Below are 25,609 nucleotides of genomic sequence, written 5' to 3' on the forward strand. Positions count from 1 at the left end.
CACCAGTGCTCCGCTATCCTATGACATTTGCTCAGTCAGTGTATATCCTTCAGTACGGAAGGACAGGTATGCTTGATAGGGTTAATATCGGGGCTCCTGGGTGGCCATGGCAGTCGTTGGACCTCTGCTGCATGTTCCTGGAACCATTCCCGAGTGATGTGGCAGCGCGTTATCATCTTGAAATACCGCAGAACCGTCTGGGTGCTGGAAGGCCAAAAATGGGTGGAGATGGTCTCCGAGCAGCTCAACATACCGCGTACCATTCAAAGTCTCTTCCAGAACAACTAGGGGGCCCATTCCATACCAGGAAAATGCACCCCAGACCATAACAGAGACACCAGCGCCCTGGACCACACCTTCGAGGCAGGCGGGATCCATCGCGAAGGTGCCTGATATATGCATATATATCCATTTCTGTATTTTTTTCATAATTATTGCATTTGCAGAATTTTTCTGTTATTCAATGTCACATCACTTACTGCAGTATATATTGGACATATTTTCTAATTTTTAACTGATCATTTTGAATAGAATTAATAAACCTTATTCTTGTATTTGTTATTGGGAAATCCCTTCACTTAATAATTTGATGTGAGTAATTAACGGATGTCTGGCAAATACAGGTAATTCACAAATATATTCAGGACATTTCTTCTTTTGCTGGCTTATTTAAAATTATTTTGTTGTTGGTGTGGATAACTAAATTGACTACTCAGAGAAATAGCATGTTTGCACTGACGTCGAAATTTATTGAAGCTAGTACATACTTTTATTTGCAAGTGTAGTTGAGTGCGAGTTTTCCACTTCACACAGATGTGGTTTGTACTCACTAACTCATCCAACTGCACAACAGTTTTTAGTGTTGAAACTCCTATTTTCACTCCACAACATGCTCAGATGCAGCCCACTGAGTCCATTGCACGTGGAGTTGACTTAATGATTCACTGACTGACCCAGAGAACAGGACTCATTTGCTGCCCTGAACTTTGCATAGTACGAGACTCTATGACTGAGTCACTCCTGCTCCCCAGCTTAGCTCTTTACAGAAGGTTCTAGATAAAGCATCACTGAGCTCGATAGCTGCAGTCGCTTAAGTGCGGCCAGTATCCAGTATTCGGGAGATAGTAGGTTCGAACCCCACTGTCGGCAGCCCTGAAAATGGTTTTCCGTGGTTTCCCATTTTCACACCAGGCAAATGCTGAGGCTGTACCTTAATTAAGGCCACGGCCGCTTCCTTCCCAATCCTAGCCCTTTCCTGTCCCATCGTCGCCATAAGACCTCTCTGTGTCGGTGCGACATTAAGCAAGTAGCAAAAAAAAAAGATAAAGCATCCCGCAGTTTCAGCTTCCAGATTATTCAGGGTGCCTCTCCATTGTTAGCCGCTTACAGAATGTTTGAAGGGCTGGGCCAACTTCACCATTGTGTCTTGACAATTTGTTGGGCTGTTCTGCTTGCCACTGGGTCCTTGTCCACATTTTCACAGTTCTGCTTCCAGCTCCTTCCATTTATTATTATTATTATTATTATTATTATTATTATTATTATTATTATTATTATTATTATTATTATAATTTTTTTTCTTTTTTTTTTTCCACTTCTGATAATTCATTGTATGGATTTATATCCTCTTCTACCTGGGCTGAGTAGCTCAGGTGGTAGTGCTGCCCTTCAGAGCTCAAGTTGGCGGGTTGATCCCAGCTTAGTCCAGTTGTATTTGAAGGTGCTCAGATATGTTGGCCTGGTGTTGGTAGATTTACTGACATGTTAAAGAACTTGTGTAGAACCAAATTCCGGCTCTTTGGCATTGCCAAAAACAGCAAAAGGAGTTAGTGGGATGTAAAACAAATACTATTATAATAATATCCATTTATATATTTTCCGTAATTATTCCACTTGCACAGTTCTATTGCTAGAGATCACATCGCTGATTCTATACTGGACATATTTTTGTAATTCGTTTTGTATCATTTTGAATATAATTAATAAACATGTTATAAATTTTTCCTATTGGAAAATGCTCTTCACTTACTAATTTGGTGTAAGCAGTTGACAGATGTCTCACAAGTACAGGTAATTCATAAATAACTTCTAGTCTTACTTAAAATTTGTTGTTGTAATAAAGCATTTCATTTTTTTCAGGTCATAGCAATTTGTTGAAAATGAATATCTGCACCTCCAGAAGGCAAAGGTATTCTGTAATGTGTCTAAATGAGTTGGTATACTTATCACTCATTTTTCATGCATTTGTATAATGACATCTACACTAAAAGCCTCAAGGATGCTGCTGACAAATATCCTGGACTTAGTGAATGGAGTGAGCAAAATATTATGTGATTTCCTGGGAAGAAATACCATGCTGGAGCTAAGATGTCCTTCAGTGTTCTTAGAAATAATCCATGTCGCAAGAAATTGATTGAATTCTCAGATATCCTGACGAGTAAGGAAGTAACTTACGCGAGACAGTATCCTTCAATACAAATTCTATTTAGAAACAAGCTGTGATACTGGAAGAACATTTTTGCCTTAAAAGCTTGTTGTGAGAGTCCGAAGGTCAAGAGCAATAATAGAGAACCTCATTGAGACATGAATTTTATGCTTTCACACGGGTTTGTCAACATTGTTGATATAAATTACAAACATGGAAGTAAACGTACGAGACTGTAAAAGTACTGATCAATAAATTATTCTTTAAAAAAATAATTGTATTACTTTATTATATATTTTGAGTGTTCTTAATTCTTAAAAATGCATGGACTTTCTCAGTATGGTCATTAGAAACTTCTTGACTTCATCCTTTTATCACTTGTGTCTTTTCAAATGCAGGATCCTAAAAAAAAAAAAAAAAAAAAAAAAAAAAATCTGTAAATTTGTGACTTGTTCATCTTCCCCATGATGTAAACTTGAAAGAGGTCTCTGTTTCATCTTGGTCCCAATAAGGTACCACTGCAAATCATAGCGCGCGCGCGCGCGCGCGCGCGCGCACACACACACACACACACACACACACACACACACTGCACGGGGCTTGTGTTAATTTACACTTTTTAGAACAATGCATAAATTTTCAAGAGTTTACTTAAGAAATATTGAAAGAGTGATTGACAGTGAAGCAAGTTCATTTTCATTAGGAAGATCATAGATTGAATTTGTTCATTTACATAAATAAAAAAGAACTTCTAGTTTGTTGAGTGGTCCTAGACAAACAATCCAGCCAGTCATATCACAGTTATACTCAAGTTCTCCTTCCTTTGCCTAAAATTGCTAGTTCTCCCTCATGATTTCTGTAACAGTATGGGATTGTTGTAAGAACCAAAACTCCAAGCTTGAAATCATTGAAATTTCATTATAGGGTAATGCTCCTCACTATCTGGCTCTGAAGGTCCTGGGTTCGATTGCTGGCCAGGCCATGGATTTTAACTGTGCAAGGTTAATTCCTATGATTTGGGAACTGGGTGTTCGTATTCGTCTTTAATGCACTTTTCTCCATGTACATACATGACGTAGCCGCTCTGCTAGCTCCACAATACAGTAACTAATGTGATGTGCCCAGGAGCTAATTCTGATAATTTAAGATTAAAAATTTGATACAAAACGCTGTCCATGTTTCCCATCTCGTTTTAGCATTGACTTTTCCTTCTATAGTTATTGGGTGCCAGTCCAGAGCTGAAGGCTCTGAGATGAAATTTATATTTGAAAGGAGAGACTCTAAACGTTCCCAGGGAATGGGACAAGGAAAATTAATCTAATTAGAATTAAATTTTAAAAGACCAAAGAAACCAATTTGATAGTAAGGATGAAATGATTGTATCGTACCAAGAACTGAGATATTAGTTGAATTAAAGAATTGAAGTAAAGCATTAAATTAAATTAAATTGATCTTGCGGTGACTTGCAACATTTTACTCATAGGCTCACCAATTGTAGACTCTGTCATCTGGCCTGCTTCCCTGGTTCTGGATTCCCCATAGTTCTCCACCGAGTAGCTGTTATCTGATCATCATGGTACCATTCCTGCCTGCTGATTGCGTCAATCATTAATTGAAAGTAGCCTTAACACTCCCTGTTACACCAATATTCATAATGTGATTATTAGTCCTGACAAAAGATAAACCACCATGGGTTCATTATAGAGAAGAGAATCCAAGATCAGAATTCTTCCAAGTTATTGAGACCAACTTTCCATATATAAAAAATCAAGCTATAATCTAAGAAGTCTTAACAAGTCTTTTCCTCCATTCCGGACTGGAATAATGTCTAACAGTAGTCTTAGAACATAACTCAACATGAGTGAACATATGATGTAGCTGTGAGGTTGTGAGTGAGTTATGCCGCTATACTGATGCAAGTGAGCTGTAAGTTGAAAGTGAGGCAAGTGGGGGCTGCGTAGAGTGCGTAGATCATATATATTCTCTATAGCGACTCCCAGTTGGTAGATTGTCACTTGTATGAACAATACCGTAGTTCTGTCTTCCTCTTTTTCTGGGATCAATTCCTCATCGAATCATTCCAAGTAGCCACTTCCTCATAGGCCAAATTATCCAACCACAAAGTAGCTTCCCCTTGCTGATTTAGGCTGATGGGCGGTGACGTTTTCAATCTCCCAGCTCACATTTAGGAGAAAACGTTATACCTGATGTAAATTTTGTGGAAACAACCCTTTGTCTGAACCTGTTTGCTTCTGCCTGTTGTCATTACCGTTTGTGTAAATTGTTGCAAGACCAATATACAGTGCACTTCCGTGTCACAGTACTGTACCTTTACAAAAACTTGCTCAGCTCTTGATAACATTACTGTGATACAATATAATGAGATAATTATGAGAAAGCAAGGTGGTGGAATAGACTGTTATGCCTTTCAGCGTTCAGTCTATAATATATATAGACATATAAATTATATGAAATGACGATTAAATAAACAGATTCCAATTAATTACATTATATAAAATACTTCTGTGTTCTGTAATGACCTGGATGTTACCTATATAATACACCATACTAATAACCACCACAGAAATATGCTACAGTGAATACATTCTTCCACATATGTTTGGCATCAGGAAGGGCATCAGACCATAAAACTTGACCAGATCCAAGATTGATGCCAATCACAATAAATCGGAAAAGAAAAGGAAGTAATGCTCCTCACTGTTGAAAATGGAATATCAGACTTGGTGGCAACCTTTTCCGTATCCAACTAGGCAAAATATGATTTTAAAAAAAATCTGTTCAAGATAATTTGATTCACACAGCACTTTCAATACTAAAAGTAGTGTACTGTCAGTTTTCTGTAGTTACAGAAATGTGCAAGATCTGAATATATCATAGACCTGCAGCATCTGTCTTCATAAAAGTGGCAACAAGATGGTTGTAAGAATTCGGTTTTACCTCATTATGGTTTTTCTGTTGGGAAAGTAGTGGTATGGAATAGTGTTATTTTTAATTGACCAAAGCTATTGCTTGCAAGTAATAATAATAATAATAATAATAATAATAATAATAATAATATCCTTTAATTAATGTTACTAACAATAACGGCAAGAAATCAAATTTAGTTTTTTGTTTCAAAGGTAGTTCAAGACATACGAGTCTATTCAAGAGAAAGCGCACTAAACAGCTCCTGCTAGTCTTACAGCTTTCCAAGCTATGCTGCAGGTTGCATTATTGTTCGCATAACGACTGAACTTGCAATTGTATGAAGTCGGTCATTTCTTTTTGATTACAATACATACCGCTAAGTTTACATTGAAGTAATCTGCAAATTTGATGATTGGTGTCGGGACATTGGAAGATGTTGTAGGAGAGATTTCGGTTCCAAATGGACTATGCTCAATTGTCCCAGATATTGAGGCCCTCTTTGGAGACGTCTATCCTAACATTCAAAACGTGCAGTTGAAAACCAACTCCTGGTTATGTGAACGTGTAATTCTCGCTTCCAGGAATGATCTAGTAGTGGGTGCTACTTCTTTTCCATGGAACAACAGCCCTGAAGGGCCATGGCCTACCAAGCGACCGCTGCTCAGTCCAAAGGCCTGTAGGTTACAAGTTGTAGTGTGATTGGCATGTCGAATCCTCTTGGTCGTTATTCTTGGCTTTCTAGACCAGGGCCACTATCTCGCAGTGTGACAGCTCCTCAATTGTTGTCACACAGACTGACTAGACCTCGAACCAGCCCTTAGATCCAGGTAAAAATCCCTGACCTGGCCGGGGAATCAAACCCAGGGCTTCCGGGTAAGAGGCAAGCACGCTACTGCTGCACCGCAGGGCCGGGGTCTATTAACGATATCAATCATGGTTGGTTTAATGCATACAAAGTTGTGTACACCTCTTTGGACACAGTAGTTCATCAGGACAATGCAGTGCCATTACCCTGTGGAGTTCCTTTATTTGGTTAGAGCTCCTGGACATAATGCACATAAACTCTGACCGAAAATGAGAGCTCCGATTATGCTACTTAATACTCTGTAATTATACTAGTCTTGAAACACCTCATTGCGGATAGTCTCTTATATCTCCTTGGGGTGTTCAGTCGAATCGGGATAGAGGGTGAGTTTCCATCACAGTGGCAAGGTAGGTAGGTAGGTAGGTAGGTAGGTAGGTAGGTAGGTAGGTAGGTAGGTAGGTAGGTAGGTAGGTAGGTAGGTAAGGGTTATTCTGCCCGAAGGCAGGTCCGAACCTCCGCAGAGGTGATCCTGAGCCGGAGTTTATGTGCGGTAGGGTGGCCAGTTCCTTTCCGCTCCTCCATTCCCTTACCCCCCACCAACAGCGCGTGGACCGGGCGAGTTGGCCGCGCGCATAGAGGCGCGCGGCTGTGAGCTTGCATCCGGGAGATAGTAGGTTCGAATCCCACTATCGGCAGCCCTGAAGATGGTTTTCTGTGGTTTCCCATTTTCACACCAGGCAAATGCTGGGGCTGTACCTTAATTAAGGCCACGGCCGCTTCCTTCCATCTCCTAGGCCTTTCCTATCCTATCGTCGCCATAAGACCTATCTGTGTCGGTGCGACGTAAAGCCCCTAGAAAAAAAAAAAACCAGCGCGTGGCAACCCATCCAACTCCTTACCACGCCCAATGTTGCTTAACTTTGGAGATCTCATGGGATCCGGTGTTTCAACACTGCTACGGCCGTTGGCACAGGGGCAAGAGGGTATGTAGTAATTCATCTCCTCGAGCCTGACAAAAATCTTGAGTATGCAGGAAGTTACAGACCTATTTGCCTAACTAACTATCTGTGTAAGTTGTTTTAGAGGATGGTTAATCGCCAACTAACATGGTGTTTGGAGTAAAGAGGACTTCTGTCAGAGTACCAACGTGGTTTTCGAGCCGCTCGCTCTACCACTGACCACTTGATTCACCTGGAGATTTCTGTCCAGGATGCATTTCTCCGAAAAGAGCATTTGGTGACTGTTTTCTTTGACTTAGAAAAGGCCTATGACACTACATGGTGATATGGCATTCCTTCAGCTCTGCATCAGTGGAGATTCCAAGGTAACTTGCTGGTTTTTATTGTGAATTTTTTGTCACTTTGTCTAATCCATGTCCAAGTAAGGAGGGTATATATTTGCAATATCATGTTCAGGAAAATGTAGTCCCACAGAGATCGGTTCTCAGTGTCATTCTGTTCGCAATTGCCATAAACAGTATTGTACCGGGCAAGTTGGCTGTGCGGTTAGGGGCGCGCGGCTGTGAGCTTGCATCTGGGAGATAGTGGGTTCGAATCCTACTGTCGGCAGCACTGAAGATGGTTTTCTGTGATTTCCCATTTTTCACAAGAGGCAAATGCTGGGGCTGTACCTTAATTAAGGCCACGGCCACTTCCTTCCAACTCCTAGGCCTTTCCTTTCCTATCCTATCGTCGCCATAAGACCTATCTGTGTCCATGCGACGTAAAGCCACTGGCAAAAAAAAAAAACCCACAGTATTGTCGCCGCGGCTGGTTCAGCAGTAATCCCGTCGCTATATATAGATGATTTTGCTCTGCATTTTAGCTCGCAATATATGCCCGTCGAAGAGCGACTTCCAGCAAGCTGTTAGGAGAGTGGAACAATGGACCTTAGAACATGGCTTTCAGTTTTCAACCGCAAAGACCTCTGTTGTACATTTCTGCTGGAAACACACTCTTCACTCCCATCCTGAGCTTTATTTAGGGGATGTTGCTCTTCCTGCAGTTGTCATCTAACGGTTTCTTGGGCTTGTTTTTGATAGCAAATTATTCTGGAAGCCACACGTGCGGCAACACACTCTTCACTCCCATCCTGAGCTTTATTTAGGGGATGTTGCTCTTCCTGCAGTTGTCATCTAACGGTTTCTTGGGCTTGTTTTTGATAGCAAATTATTCTGGAAGCCACACGTGCGGCAGTTAAAAGCAAAATGTGCTAAGAAGCCGAATATTTTGTAGCTTCTTAGCGGCACTACTTGGGGGGCCAGACCGCATGGTGCTCCTGTGATTTTATAGGGCACACATTTTAATTCATGTTAGACAACGGCAGTGCAACATATGGATCAGCAAGGCACAGCATCCTTTGCGAAATTGAATAGCATCCACCACAGCGGAGTTAGGTTGGTAACAGGAGCTTTTTGCACAAGCCCCATTGCTAACCTGCTCGCTGAATCTGGTGTGCCACCTTTACACCTGAGGCACCAGCAAATGCCTCTGCCCTATGCTGCAAATTTGCGATAGATGCCACTTCACCCAAGCTATCCCTGCATGTTCGACAATGGAAACAGTCAGCTGTATGCTGCTTATCCTCCAGCAACGTGGCATAGCAGTCGTAGACATTTTTATGTACCTTCGGTTCCTTTTCTTGTCAGATGACTAAAATCACACATGAAGAAACTTTTACATAGAAATCCGGCGTAACACAACATGCCAAAAGTCTGTCCCAGAAGACTTCCAAAAAAATTTTTTTCAAAAATTAAATTTTCAATTATCGGTGAGGACAATAATTTTTAAACACTCTAGACTATTAAATGGGAGAGCTAGAATAATCGTAGAAGACATTCACACGTTCTAGCTAACTAATAGAGATCACATGAATGACAAAAACTACCATCTCCCATCGGAAAGAAGAGTGAAAATATTCAAATCTACTGCAGGACTAGAAGAAATATTACCACTAATGAATAAGAAAGCATTATTTCTACAAAGATGAACAGATAAACATTATTAAAAAGTACTCAAATTCATGATGTAACTGGATCTTCGCCGATGATCTGGAACATGTGGTCAGGTCTGCCCCGGGGTCGCTATCTCCCCATGGCAAAGATTGCCTACATTTTTAGTAGATCATCATAGCACCAATATTCCAAATGAAGTAGTTGCAGGCTGCTTCTTCATAACACGACAGCATCTTAATGTACTCGTTTCAGCACGTGGCGGTGTCTTCTCTCTTCACGTTGAGTAGAGGCTGAAACTTATGTCCCAAACACACACGCGATGAAATTATGAAAAATACGTAACTTGTAACGAAGGAGATCTGCTAAGTTCGTAGATTTAATTACTAATGATTTAATAAATAAACATCTTGAAGTGGACAGAAGAAATTCCTTCGAAGTTCCAGCACGCAGCAGAGTAGCGCAGAGCAGAGTAGAGCAGCATAGAGCAGAAATTAGCAGCACAGAGATTAGAGAGCATTTTTTCCGGAAACACGGATTTTTATGCATATCCAGGGAAAGGGGTGTGTCACTATAATCGTCCGTAATTGGTTGACATCTGATGTTCATTTCTAGAAATTACTTCCGCTGGAGACTCACATGTACAGACCGCATGTGTCTTGGTGACCTTGGCTCACTCCTTTACTGTGTCACGTGGGCAGCTGATCGCCCGCAGAGAAAAAATCAATACATTTCCCCCATTGGAAATACCGGTTCTCGACCTGCTGGGAGCTGTCTCTGTTATACAAAGTTGGGGAATATCGTCCGCGGTGATGAATTAAAGTCTTACATAGGCTAATATAATAAATGCTTATTGTAGGCCAAATTTGAAGGGGACAATATGAAGGCTATGAAAGGATAGCTTGTATAATTGAAGTTAAGATAGGGTCCACCTGTTCAATACAAATTTAATGATAAATAGATTTTATATTTTCTTTATTATTGTGGGACTACTTTTGACCCGTTGAAAAGGTCATCCTCAGCCATTAACGAAGCGAATACATAAATTGGCAAAAATTCTTAAAATGACGTTTGGAGTCGATATCGTATCATCACTTCATCACAAAGGATAGGCAGTATACTGCAGCACGGATATTAATGACACCTCCCGGCTTGCTATTTTTATTTGAGGTGTAAACAGTGACAACTTAATTTTATATTTTTGCAAGTCTCAAAGTGACAGTGGAGAGTTTTGGCCATCCATGGGGAAAACTAGTGTCCATACCAACAAATGAGGCAGCTGTAATGTGTGGGAAGAACACGGGAGTGGTAGGACGTCTCTGAAACAAAATTATAAGCATTCAACGTGATCTGCCTTTGCACTGCATTATACACCAAGAAAATCTATGTGCAAAGTAGATCCAGCTTGGAAGTGTTGTGGGTGTAGTTACTAAAATGACTAAATTTATCAGATCAAGAGGACTGAACCACAGAGAATTCCAAGAGTTTCTTCACAACATTGAAAACGAGTACGGTGATATTCCGTATTATCCAAACGTGTGCTGGTTAAGTAGAGGAAAAGTTTTATATCACTTCAGTGCTCTAAGGAAAGAAATAGCTCTCTTCATGGAAATGCACAACGAACCACTAAAAGAAATGAACAATTGAAAATGGGTATGAGATTATGCATTTCTAGTGGATCTCACTGGTAACATTAATAATATCAATTCCTCCTTACAAGACAGTGTTCTTGCAAGTATTCACCTCTTTGACCGTATTAAAGCTTTTAAGCAAATAATACTGCTGTGGGAAAGTCAGTTCATGAATGAAGACGCCACACTTTCCTACTTTGACTGCAGAATTATGTCTAACTCCAAACTATTCCGGTTCAGCATGAGAATAATATAAAGAGGTTTCAATGACACTATTTGATGAATTTGAGGATAGGTTCCACGATATTCAGGCATTAGAAAAAGATTTGCAGGTGTTTGCTACACCCTTCTCAGTGGATGTGCGGTGCTACACCCTTCTCAGTGGATGTGCAAACTATAAGACCAGAACTGCAGCTAGGGCTGATCGACTTGCAGTGTAGCTTATCCAACCAGACCAAAAAAAAAAAAAAGATCAAGCACCTTTTCAAAACTTAAAAATTGAAGTGTGATGCTTACTGTAAATGAAAGATAAGTTTGCAAGTCCTAACTTTTTGACGGAATTTTATGTTTGTTCCCCATGGGAGAGATTTTCTAGAGTGTTCAAATGTAATGCACACATTTTAAGTATATTCAGATGAATTTATTTATGTGAACGCCTGTTTTCATTGATGAAGATTTGTAAATCTAGACGCAAGTAGGCTCACCGATCAAAACTTGAAATGTGTTTTATGACTTGCCAGTTTGCAAACGGTGGTACCAAACATTGGCACAAAATATCCAAACACAAATGTACTTATTTATTATTATTATTATTATTATTATTATTATTATTATTATTATTAGGGTAAGAAGGTGGAAAGTATGGTCAGAAAAGAGGGGGATAAAGATTCTGAAAATACATACAAAAAGGTGGAAAAAAGACGACAAAATCACTTCATTAAAGTTTAAACCAGTTACATGAACTTTCCTTACCCCATTTACTGTGTGCTAATAATTAATAAGCTTGTTGTGTTGGATTACACATAATATTTCAGTGTTTTTGACAGTTGCTGGTGCTTTGAACTGAGTAGATCTTAATAGCCTATATAGAGGAACCCTGTTGAACATCTACAGTAACCAATGATAGATATCTTGTCAGCACTCATAAAGGGAATTCAGTCGAAGTTGCATAGGTTTCCATATCTGGATTGTTCTTGAAATTGAATTCGAACTTGTCTTGGCAAGTCCATAAGGGTTATCCCTAACACTAGTCAACTTCTTCCACTGTTCCTCCTCCTCCTCCTCCATACCTTGTACTTCCAAACTCTGAATCACATCAGGCATGTACTTGTAGCCATGCACTGCAAATAATTCAAACTGTAGGTCTTTATTGTTGAATAATTGTTGGGCCTACTTAATAGCTGCTGCATCCGTTGAGTATAGGGCACATATGAAGCATTGGATTTTATCAAAGATTTTGCAAAAGGAGGCTGCGCATCTTATCCAAGTACCCCACCTTGTGGTGAAAGGACACTGTGGAAGGTGAAGCCCAGTCACTTCATGGTACAAAACTTGATGACTGAGATCCTTTATGGGAATCTTTTTCAGAGCAGCAATGAAGTAATTTATCCTGCTGTAATTCTCCCCGATACTTTCACAATCATGATGGAGTACATGTGCAATACGTCACATGGCTGCGGTTAGGGTACATGCCATTCAGTTGTTGGAAAGCCGAAAGCAGTCATCACAAGCCTGACCTTTTTCAGTTCTATGCACGCTGGCGTCAGGTTCCCATAGGAGTCATTGAATGATTGCGTTATTGTGCAGGCATTTGTCTCTTCTCAAGTTGGTTCCTTTTAAAAAGCAAACCTTTCACTCATTCACCAGATATTGGAAATATATTCAAAGTATATCTTTGCAGCTCATCAGTGGTTCAATCTAAAATGAATCCCACTTCACGTTTGCCGATCACCTCTTTTTTCTTTTTTTTCTTTTTTTCTTTTTTTTTCTCGAAGACTCTCTCAATGCAATTTTCTTCTGAAGATTGCTCTCATCCAGTATTCACTGTTGCATGTACTTCTCAAGGAATGATTTGAATGCAGGATTGTATACTTTGTGGACTGGAATTCCTTATTGAATTAATGCCGTGGCAAGATCTGCGCTGAACTCGTGCAGTGACCGCTGCTTTTCAGATCCTGAAGTGAAGGCATGTATCAGAGAAGTTTGCTTAGGTTTTTACTTCCAAAGTTGATGGTTCTTTACATGTTTGCTGTACTGGATGTGCTGGTTTATTCTGTTTCTTTGATACTTGTCATCGATTGCAATATCTGCCTGATCGAATCGTGATGCCATCGTCTTGAATTCTTCTGAAAGTGCATACACCTTCTCCTTCTTAGCCTGCAGCATGTTGTGATAAATACGTTCTGGTCCGGACCGGTAAAACACTAACACGGCCAACAAGATAGTGCACAGTCGATAGGTGGAGCCATTAAATTAATGTTGGTACAAACTAATCTTAGTTTAAAGTGTTGCAGCATCATTGTTTAAATTTTAATTCAATTTCACAGCTACAGGTTGGGCATTCTTGCTGAGGTTGACCATTGTTGCTGGGATATGAATTACTGATGGTTTCCATAAATTATATTTTAATATTTATTTCTTGACTATTGTTGACTTCTGATTAAACAAAATTTTAAAATTCTGTTCTAGAAGGGAAAATAATCTCTTTAATCTTTTAAAAAACACAGACAAAAGTGAGAGGAAAGGTGCTGAAGCATGAAATAGAAGGGAAAAGGTGGCAAAATGTAATTTCACAAAAAGTGCAAAAGGTGCAACAAATTGTGTTCACTTTGCTTAATTTCATGCCCCAAATACATATATTGACCTATCTGTGTGTAAATAACTACGGTATATTTTTGGATACGTGCTGCACCCTAAAATCCTATCAATAATAATTTTGATTATTCCTACTATTATTATTGCTGCTGCTGTTGTTCATATGGTAACGTTATCTTTGTGCGGTTGCTGCAAATACCGCCAAGATATGCAACTTGCCAGCGCACTTCTCTCTCATGCGGCAGCCAGCTGTCCCAAGCGGAGCAAGTATTGCCTGCTCCCACGTGGTGATATCTACATAAGATACTGCGCTGTAATGGTGCAGTGATAAAATCGATAAATGATGGTAGGAAAATAAAACATTCATTTACAGAGCATACCTGCCAAGTATTCCGGTTTTTCCATAAAATGTATGGATTGTGAGTGTGTTTTACGGTTGTACGTATAACCAACATTGTATGGATTTTGTGTATTCACGCTTGGTTTTGCTTTCTGCGGTCAAGTCAAATTTGTTTGACTTTCAATATTAGCTGATAAATTCTAAATTCCCTTGGAGGGAATTGGATATTTTTCACCAATAGAGCATGTAAAAAATGTCAAACATATCAGATGTAAGGCTTTTCCGGCATTTGCTCTATTAACCAGCGTTTCGTCTTAGGTCTGACACTAGACTCATCAGAGTGGGATATGTCAGACCCTACCCACTGACGCTGGGGTGTATGCAAGTGAATGGTGGAAAAAATATCTCATTCCCTCCATGGGAACTTAGAATTTCCATTCGGAATTGCTAGGCAGGCAATAATTCCATTGTGGAGATTTATCTCCCTTATACAGTTATCAGACTGTGCCTCTTATAATGGGCTTCTGATAAGTTCACCTGCATACACCCCAGTGTCAGTGGGTAGGGTCTGACACATCCTACTCTGATGAGTCTAGTGTCAGACCTAAGACGTAACGCTGGTTAATAGAGCAAACGCCTGAAAAGTCTTACATCTGATATGTTTTTGACATTAGCTGGTAATACGAGATGCAGTGTTTGAAATTTGACTGGTAAATGTATCGATTATCACTTTGCTTTTGTCACCTGTTCGACCTCAGTTGCTATTTCATTCATTGAAATGTTCCCAGACAAGCAGCAGACTGTGATTTTGAAGAAAAGAAATCACTGAAAAGTAGCAGGCTGTAAATTTATATATAACAACTTTAGTAACTGAGTCGTACTTCGTAGTAGCTGAGAAAGGCTTTGTTTGTGTGTGGGTGTAAGTAACATTGGTGGTAGTGCTGAAACTCTTCGAATTTTGTGATGAATTTGTAAGCGATTTAGTATTTTTTAGTTGTGTTCGTAATGAATTCAACAAAGAAACAATATTATCAATCTTTTAGGGAGGCAGATTCTGCTGAACTTCCTTGTTTTATATAATCACGGAAAGGCGAAACATTCGCATTCTGTTCCATGTGCTCATGTGATATATGCGTTTCTCGCGGAGGCAAAACAGAATTAGTAAATCACACAAAATCTGTTAAGCACATCTCCAATACAAAAATTCAGGATGGCACTCAGAAAATTTATTTGTTTTTACCTCTTCTGGAGCCGACTTTGATATAGTAAGAGTGGAATGCTTGTTCACTTAATTTTTAATTGAACGTAATATCCTGTTAGCTGCTGCTGATCATGCTGGTTCTCTGTTTAGAAAATATTTTCAGGTTCAGAAATTGCAAAAAATATGGCTGTGGTCGTATGAAAACCACACAGTTTGAAAGAAATGGTTACGGATTCAATAAGTAAACTCGTTGGTTACATGCAACGTGAACCATTTTCTTTAGCTACGGATGGGAGCAATAATAATAATAATGCTAAGCTTTACCCTATTGTCATCACCTGTTTTGTGGCAAAGCAGGAAAAGATACAGTAGTTAGCTCAGTGTTGTCTGTTCCAGCCTTGGTGGGTGATTCAAGGGGATGTAATACTGGTAATCTGGTAATTTCACAGAGTGTTACAAAATACCAATTCAAAATTGTGTAGCGTTCTGTTTCAACAATGCTCCAGTCGTGATTGGAAAAAAGAATGGAGTTGCTGGTGTTTTAACCCTTTCCCATGGACTATCTTTTGACTCACTGTCTAGCGAAACCTAGAGCAATAATTTGCTTGTTAGGTATAGTTGTGGGGTACCTTCACTAAATAATTTATTCTGTAAGAACCACTTAAGATATCGCTTTCAAATTTTGTAACAGTGGAAAATACACTATAGTTATTCTAAAATGATACATTGAGATCACCTAATTACATGCAGGAACTCCTCTCCTCCCCTCCCCCTCTCTTCAGAATGATACATCAAGAAGCATCCAATATGGTGCATAATGTTAAATTGCTTGTTCTTGAAGTCAGTCTGAATTGCTGGACCTGATGGAGCTCTTATTTTCTTGGTAATGCAAAGAATGCAGAAATTCACCCTGAATCTCCCAGTTCATTTCATTTTCGGGATCAATCAGATGTTTAGATAGCAAATCGTACTTCCTTTCCGACATACAAATTATAAACGATTTTTCACTGAGTGGGATTGGAAGATAAATTGTCTTTAGTGGGAATATTATGTAATTAAGTAGAGGCTCATAGTCTGAAACAGAATTAACTGGAGAATTAAAACTGATAATTATGTTTTGTACAAGTAGGCCTAATATTTTAAAAGGAGATGGTGTCTGAATGAACATTTCATGTCCTGTGCCGTATTTAGATTTCCCTCAGATTCATATCCTGTCCCAACTGCTTCCCATACCATTTTTATCATCATACCTACAACTTCAAACTCACTACCATTGCATTTGTCAACATATTGATCTAATTTGTAACAAATATCCTCCACACTCAACTGGTTATGAGCAGCCATGTTGCTGCAATGTTCTGTTTAAGAAAATGTATAAAAGAACACTTTATTTTAGGATTCCATGCATGCCAGTTGTATCTAGGAAGCGTAGGGAATTCACTGGTTCCAAAAACGTTATATGTTTTACAGACAGATGGCAGAGGAAGTTGGTTTGAAAGTAGAGTATGCTTTACTACGCAACCCACGGGAGACAATGTGAGACTCCAGTATGCTTTACTATGCAATTTGCGGGAAAAAGTTAAGGGAAGCACAGTCATCTGTCTTCGTACTGGGTTGCTCACGTCATTTGATTAACTTGACTGCCGAGAAAGGTGCAAGCTGTTTGCCTGTTAAAGTTGATGAACTATTAGTCGACATCTTCTATTATTTAGAAAAGAATTGTAAGAGGAAGGAACGCCAAAAGAAATTACAAGAGCTTCACAACAAGGAAAGGAAGAAGATCATGAAACATGTTTGCACAAGATGGCTATTGTTGGGAAGTTGTCTGCAGAGGTGTTTGAGCAATGGGATCCACTACTTGGTTTCTTTAAAGATGAGGTGCTTGTTAATGTTCAGTGTACATCAAGCACTAGCTTAAAATCATTTACAATCCCAGAAGCCGAGCCTGGTAGTTCCAAACACCATGAAAAGAGGAAACCAACTGAGTCGTCAGAATTGGTTGCTCCCGAAAGATTTGCCTGTGTCTCAAAGTCTTACACCTCTGTGTTAAAGAATAAGAACATTATTCAAAATCGTGAAGAAATTTTTTTAATGTTTCTGTCATCAGGCTGAGATAAGGCACACTTGCATTCCTGTATGCTGTCATTCCTTTATTTGAGAATCTCACTTCTACACTTCAGAGTGCTTCTCCTCACATTCATAACCCGCTGGAACTAATGACGAACCTGTTAAAGCAGCTGCATTCCAGATTTGTTAAACCAAAAGTGATCAAAAGTTCCCTGTTATGAAAAGTTCCATACCATTCTATTGAGAATCATACAGACAATGATGAGCTAGTCACTGGCGTTCAGCGAATGAACTTGCTCAAGGAACTTAATGATAGAGATAAACATTCTTTTCATCTGCCTGGCATTACTTCTGCACAGCATGTGATTATACTGTATTAACAAGTTCCCTCTCAATGATGGAGTAATGAAACATGCAAAGGTTGCAGATGTTTCAAAACTTGAAGATGCCCAGTTCTCTTCTGTACAATTCTTTATAGAAAGATTTCCATCATCGCTGCCAAGGAAGAACATTGATTCAGTTGAGGATGCAATGAATGTGCTTCAGAACAAATTTGTAGCTCTTCAGATTGATGATTGTGCTACTGTTGAGAGTGAGAATCTGACAGGTGACACCAAATGGGCTCGCTTGATGAACATTCGTGGAGCTGACGGTGTTCCTAAGTATGATACGATATCCAGGCTAATGCTTTCTGTTCTGACTCTACTGCACAGCAATGCTGAGTGTGAATGTGTGTTCAGCTTGGTGAAAAAGAAACAAAATCAGTTTAGGTCCTCAATATCAAATGAAATTCTGGATTCTATTTCCGTTTTGAAAACCAGAAGTACTGTCTATGGTACTAGAGTAGTTTTCATCCAGAATTTCTGAAGAAAGCAAAGAAAGCAACTTATCTCTATCTCTCCTCTCCAACTTGTGATGGATAATAGGAACTTGTGAACTTGACAGAATTTTGTAAATAACTGTATATGTTTAGTTTAATTTTGATGGTGACATATTGTGACCCGAAAGTTTAAAGTGCAGAGAAACGCTGTTTGTGTACAGTGTGAACTGTTCCCAGTGATCAGGGAAAACAGATGAGCGCTCATCAAGGTGTAACTTTGTGTAAGTATTTAATTTCATGGGTGATCATAACATGTAATTTACTTGTATTAGTATTGTTTGTAATCTCCACCTAAGCCGTCCATTTTCACTATGTCTCAAGACTTTGCGACACATGCGCATGTTGTTAAAATTTTTCCGCTTAAGGATCTTCTGGATTTCTCTTTTTGAAAGTTGGCAGGTATGATAGAGGAAGGACAAGGTACGAAGACCTGACTTGCAAACACACGGAGATAGGGTTACAAGCAAATAAAAACAGTTACATAATAACTGACGGAGGTGACAATAATTGTAATAATAGTACATTATCACAAAACTGGGTAATTATGATCATAGCAGTAACGATAATGAACACAACAGAAATAATAAGTAAACATATTTTCAGTTGCTTACCTCAAAAAGAGATTTCAAATAATGAAATTAGTAATGATATTAAAATATATTTGGTGCAATATGCTTAGAACAAGATCTTGTAAGTTAGAACTAGTTGATTTGCTGATACACTGATATAAATACTACCTTTTTGAGAAAACTATATAAATCTAAGAAATACAGTAGCTAGGTTACTAGTTAGGGAGTAATGGATAATAATCTCAGAAAACTCTGTTTTCAACTATGAATTCAAGTAGTAGTACCTCCAATATATTGTACCAGTAAAAGATAGCCCTAACTAGCTTATTTAAAAGAGTGTGGATGAAAGTTCTCAAGGTGTTTCATAGGCAAAAATAGCTAGGGCTTGGTACAGGAGGATAGGTTCTATCTACAATAAGCTAAGATGTATTTTAAAAGTTGAATTTATTCAAAATTATTGGCAAGTTGAAATTCATATCACCATAGTGTGCAGTGAACTGCCATCTCCCGAATCGCCTTTCCGAATGGTTCTCCAGGCAAACTTGTACTCATGGGTCTTCTTGTCACCATGGAATTGGACTCGTACTCCCCGATCCTCTCGTCACCATGGAGTTGGACTTTTGCTCCCAAGTCCGCTCACCGTCATGAACTCGAATCCGTGCCTCGTACATGGAGTTCTCGAATTTCTTGAAGGTCTGCGGCGATCTCGATGCGGGGTTATCACTCGTGACTTAACTTTATACGAGTGTCCACATTTGTACAGTCCCCCGATACGTTCAGAATCACTTGACACCAAAAACTGACTTTAATTGATGTAGGCGCACAACACGTAGTTTGAAATATGTCCAAAAAAAACTTCACTTGACATTTCCATATAAAAATTATTCAATGTCACTTCAAAAGTTGAAAATGCAGATAGCATTGATTTAAGAAACGAAATGATGGAACACAGTTCATGGTTATTTACCACTGAACATGACGAAACTAAATACCGTTCACCTGTAGTGCAGTGTCTGTGGTTACTTGCCACAACGTAAAATAATATTGTCGCACTTGACACAAAAATGGCTATGTATGAGTTTATCCGTAAGACACTGCTAATAGCGATGAAATAAATAACTTGTCAGTCACTCTTAGCACAGTGAGTCTCATAAAATAATAGTCACTGAAGAATATTTAGAAGTAAATATATACAACTATGTGCAGTAATCGGTTTGAATCCAGTTAAGATTAACTCTATAATTATCAGTTTACCCCGCTCACTTTTAACGGTGCGGTTGGCATAGTTTATCGTACTCAAAGTTTATCACTAGTTCAGGAGCACTTAAGTGTTGAATAGCAAGAAATGGGCAAACGCTTGTCTTATCACCTCTTCGAGACCTCCTCGAGCGGCTAAGGTGACTAGTCGCCTCTCTTCCTACATAAGGGACTTTAATGCACGCTCGTTGCCTTTTTTTCTCCATCTAATACTTTGTTGAACTCCCAGTAGAAACTCGAGGACACCTATTTTGGCTTTAACTTATTATTGAAGGAAATTTGGATACTTGCCTCTACATACACATGCAGTTTCAGGCGTGATTAATTATGTGACACGAACTATTCCACTAGTCAGCAACTAATAATAGATTTTTCGTGCCTGACTCTCATTTTCTATGCAATAGATTAAGATTTAACTTGTGACTATTTTAATTTTACCTTATACTTCATTCAACGAAAAATAAAAATGATTTTTAGAAGTATTGTAAAACAGTTTTTTAGTGATTGACTGATAGCAATGTGTAATTCAATATGATTATTTACTTTTTTATCAGCTTATGTAATTTGATATATTTTAACCTCCGTCAATATGAATATAGTGTTATTACCTTAATTATGTGAAATTGTTAGAAGCTTATACACTAATTATACGGTTATTGAATGTCACTAATGTGAACATTAGTTCTTAGAGAAATATTATACTTTAAGACACTAGGTTCGGGGTCCTGACCAAACTTTAGGTTAAGTGTATTATGGCTGAAGATGCTTACGACAGTTCAGCGAAACATGTCCCAAATTATAACACCAGTTGTAATGTTTGTATCCTAAATATAAGGATTGAGAAGTATTGGAAAGGTGGTTTATCTTATTGTTTTTTTATTTACTACTATTATAATCTATATCCAATACGGTTTACAATGAGATTTATAACACGTAAATCCGAACTAGTTGGTAATACACACGCAAACATACAATGTTGGAAACTGACGGACTAACACCCCAAAAAAACACAGATGCTAGATCTCGAGACCGCCCGAGTGCAATTGAATGAGTCAGAACTTGCTACCAATTAACAGCATGTGCTGCGAGAACCTTAAGCAACGTCATGTACAAAACATAAAGATAACACACAAACAAGAAAATATATATAAACAATGTTATGGACACCTCCTGAAATATAAAGTCATGAAATAAATTTGGTATCAGAGACCGATTTCCACTCTTCTTTTACAAGTCGAATCTCTTAACCAGCCCATGTGGGCGGGCCTCTGGAATGCGGATGGCGAAGCTTACTAGCTGGTTGAGGAATACAGTGAGCAACGAGAATGAAAACAAACTTTCACTTACAGGCGAGACCGACCGAATGTAGCATCCTCACAGTTAATACAATACTACGAACAGGCCCGGGGATCGTGCGGGCCCGACCAGGCGAGGTGGCCGTGTGGTTAGAGGCGCACAGCTGTGAGCTTGCATCCGGGAGATAGTGGGTTCGAATCCCACTGTCGACAGCCCAGAAGGTGGTTTTCCGTGGTTTCCCATTTTCACGTTAGGCAAATGCTGGGGCTCTACCTTAATTAAGGCCACGGCCGCTTCCTTCCCACTCCTAGCCCTTTCCTATCCCATCGTCACCATAAGACCTGTCTGTGTGGGTGTGACGTAAAGCCACTAGAAAAAAAATGCGGGTCCTTGACACTGCCTTCCTGCTTGACACAATACATTTGCCCTAGCAGCTCTCTCAGATACGTTTCCGCTGCGCTCAGGCACAGAAACAAAACACAACTAAGCATTCTCTGCTGTTCATCAACTGTGTCTATAATAAGGTCATTCATCGGTGTACAACACTCAGTGTTCCACATGAATACACACATCAGCACTCGTGGCCATTCACATCAAAGGTTCATATCCCAGCTATATATACCACCTCTCAAACTACTGTCGTCTAGCGACTAGATCCCATTTATACCAGCAATATATCCGATCCCGTAGGCGCAATCTGGCCTCAAATTTCCCCTTCTAAAATCTCATAAAATCTCACATCATATCTCATAAGGCCTTAACTGTGGTTCGGTCCGTCGCAGGTTTAATTTAAATGAAACTCATTCACAACGGTGTAAAATTTAATTATAATGCTGGTCTGGCTTTGAGCTGAAAAATTATTGTATTCATACACATCCTAGCCTTAACTAGTGGTTAATCTGCCCCGTATCCCCTTACAAGCACTTGAGGTCGTCTTCTCCTTTTCTTCATGTGGCCTCTAAATATCAGTTCCTAATTAGTGTCGACCTCTTAAGATCTTTTGCTACCATGTTCTTCGTTCATTCCCACCTAGATATACCTGCTCCCTTCACAAAGCTGCAGGTTGTTGTTATTGGGTCGTCTTGGATTTTTTCTCTCTCTTCACCTGGTAGTCCTAGAGTGGAGAGTCTGATTCTACCCAGCGCCTCACATTTGAAAAGTATGTGTTCAGCTGATTCCTTTGCTTCATTGCATTTCCTACATATATTGTTACTTATTACTCCAATTCTCTCTTTTTTTCTATTGGCTGTACGTCACACCGATACAGACAGGTCTTATGGCGACAAAGGGACAGGAAAGGGCTAGGACTGGGAAGCAAGCGGCCGTGGCCTTAATTAAGGTACAGCCCCAGCATTTGCCTGGTGTGAAAATGGGGAAACTACGGAAAACCATTTTCAGGGCTGCCGACAGTGGGGTTCGAACCTACTATCTCCCGAATACTGGATACTGGCCGCACTTAAGCGACTGCAGCTATCGAGCTTGGTTTTCCTTCCTTCCATCTAACATGGATTTCATCCATTTGACAACGGTTTTACTCACCTTGCTCTTTTCCAATGCTTTGATCATAGAGTCATAGGTTGTATTGCTGAAGGTTCCTTCTATGTCTAGAAATGCTGCCAGTGCAGTTTCTTTATATTCTAGGCTTTCCTCTAGTTTACAAACCAACTGGTCAAGTGCTACTTCAGTGGATCTGCCAGGTCTATATGCAAACTGATTTTCATGTAACGTTAAGTTTAGTTGCACCGTTCTTCTGATATATTTATCCAGAATTTTCTCCATTGCTTTCAGCATGAAGGAGGTTAATCATAATGGTCTGTATGCTTTGGCTTGGACATAATTTGCCCTTCCAGGCTTAGGTATGAATACTGCTTTAGCTTCAGACCATGATTTCAGCACGTACCCTGAAGCTAGACTAGCTCTGAAGAGGTCCGACAGTGCTTTGACGAGTATCTCCCGTCCTTCCTGTAGGAGTATCGGAAGTATCTCATCTGGCCCTGGAGCCTTTATAGGGTGAAACGTGTTGATTGCCCATTTTACAGGGTGTTTTTTTTATTCTGTTGACACAGTTCTAGTCTGCTATTCGAGCTCCGGTTTCTGTTCCAACCGTTTCTTCTTCTCTCACCTCCTCACCCTCAGGAAAGTGACACGCCATTAGCATCTCCAGCATGTCCTTCCCCGCCTCAGTAAACGACCGATCTGGTTTCCACATTTTTTATTTCTTCCGGCTCTGCGATATTAAGGGAATTCTAGGCCCGGGCTTTCACACAACCCCCCTCACCACAAAGTGATTCTTCTCCCCTCATTCTTCAAGTGATTATACCTTCATGTTTTTGTTTTCTAATTTTGATAGGTATCTTGCTGATCGATAGGACCTAATAACAGTGCAGTTTTGCAGACTATAAATGAAATAACATCCACCACCATCGCCAGTTACTTCATAACCATGATCGCTCAATATTATTTCCACATCAGCAGTACTTGCTGTTGATAGACTTAGCAATACAATCTAAATTCTTGAATATCTGCATTATTATAGCTCACACAGTAAAAACATATCAAACATAAAAGAGGAGGAATTGTTTTTTTCTGTCATTTTTGTTATGTACACCTTTTAACTTGAACTTGTATTTCTGTAGATGTTGGGAAATTTGTGAAAAATCTGATAATTGCAAATATCTCTGGTATTATTGCTCACACGACGAAAAGGAACAGGAAAGATAGAAAATTATATTTTGCACAACTTTTACTTAAACAATACTTTAAATTGTTTAAATGTGTGAAGAAAGTAGGAATTGACTGGAAAGATAGGAGACTCATCTGGAAAATTTACTACAACCTGTGTACAAATTTAGTGACGAATGGATGTACAAGAATGGCAAGATTACGAAAGGGGTGAGGCGTGGTTGTCCACTCTCATCATACATTTTCAGTTTGTTTATTGAAGAAGCAATATGTGTTTTAAAAGAAAGAGCTAAGGGAATAAAGATAAATGGGAAAATAATCCACAGTATTGATTTTCTGATGACATTTTCATAGTAGCAGACCCTGAGGAGGAATGAACTAGAATGTTGACTGTCCTGTGTGATACATTGAAAAATTACAAACTTAAAATCAAAAGTAGGAAAACCAAAATTTTTGTTGTGAGCAAAGATGGCAGGGGAGTTAATACAAACATAAGAATATTATTATTATTATTATTATTATTATTATTATTATTATTATTATTATTATTAACAAATACATTGCAAATGGGAAATATCCCAGTGGCAATGTACATTTACACTAATGTAATAATAAAGTGAAGTTAAACCGTAATTACCCTACAACAACAACAACAACAACAACAAGAGTACAACAAGCAAGAAATACTACTACTGCCGCAGCTACCAAATTAGGCGGGTCAGAGAAATTACGCTGTTGCCAAGCTTATGTAGCAACTGGCGAAGAAATGTCTGAATACATCATTTCGGAGCGCGAGGTAAGTTGTTCTCTCTCAAGCTCCTGATGTTACCTCATACAATGTTTCAAAACAAATTATACTACAAGCTTCAGAAAAGACTGCTGATAGTTATAACTATTTTCCATATAAACCATTTTAAATTATTATTAAAAATATCTTAATTATGTAAATTTAAATATTTAGAATTATGTATTGAAAATTTCAGTAAGCGGCCAAGTTTAAGTTCTTCAGCCAATAAAATTTTGTCTGCGGTAAAAATGTAAAAAATCGCCTGACTTATATTTTTTATCTGAAACATATTTCCGTGAGTATTGTAATTTTCCTGGAAAATGGCCCGGAAAGTGATCATGTAAATTTCGCTAGCTGAGGCAGTCCGGGCCCGTGCACCTGCACAGGCTGCAGGACTCCGTAAATACTTTCGGATTACATATTAATCTGTATCAGTTTTATTACATTATAACTTTAAATATTTGAATACTGTATATTGTACTGAGTAATATAGAAGATAAAACTACTTTAAAGAATAGATGTACATTAATTTACAATGAGTTAAGAATCGGTTTCTAGCTTCAAGGCAGTCTAAGATTTCTTAGTCACTGTCATCAGTCATCTCACTATCTGTCGAGTTGTCATTTACACTGATGATGAATGGCTCCATTCTTTCATCCCTTACTATTTCCTTGGCCCAATTGTCTGTTTGAAGATTTTCCACGCGATTGAATCACTTTTCCCAATCTGCAGCAGTCACACGGTCGATGGCTTCTAAAGTGAGTTTTTCTACGTCCTTTAATTTTGAATGTCTTGTTCCTCTCTGTCACTTCTCTCTTGACTTGAGCCCAAATCAATTCACATTCACTATCCATCTTTAACTGCACTTCTGGTGCGAGCTCAACAGCTGCGTGACAGGGAATGACTCGGGTAAGGTGGCCTGGAGCGGATGGGCTTCAGCTAGACAGCACTGCACGATCAGCGTTGCCAATCCATGC

General features: G+C 39.1%; 1 protein-coding gene across 9 annotated transcripts in view; it reads left to right on the top strand.

Moving 5' to 3' along the window:
• LOC136864508 (protein boule) overlaps positions 1-25,609 on the top strand; it is a 350,930-nt gene that overhangs the window by 272,632 nt on the left and 52,689 nt on the right. For 2 of the 9 annotated variants that reach the window (XR_010859320.2, XR_010859322.2), the window contains one exon: positions 2,140-2,851. The exons of 3 other annotated variants lie outside the window; for them this stretch is intronic. Coding sequence is in view for 1 of the 6 variants with exons in the window: in XM_067141577.2 (XP_066997678.1) it covers positions 2,140-2,157 (18 nt within the window). In the remaining 5 variants the exon portion in view is untranslated. Of the gene's footprint in view, positions 1-2,139; positions 2,854-25,609 lie in introns of those variants that run through there. 4 more of the 9 variants (XM_067141571.2, XM_067141577.2, XR_010859321.2 and 1 more) reach the window with 3 other exon arrangements.

Source organism: Anabrus simplex, chromosome 2 (genome assembly GCF_040414725.1).
Source record: "Anabrus simplex isolate iqAnaSimp1 chromosome 2, ASM4041472v1, whole genome shotgun sequence".
Lineage (NCBI taxonomy): Eukaryota > Metazoa > Arthropoda > Insecta > Orthoptera > Tettigoniidae > Anabrus > Anabrus simplex.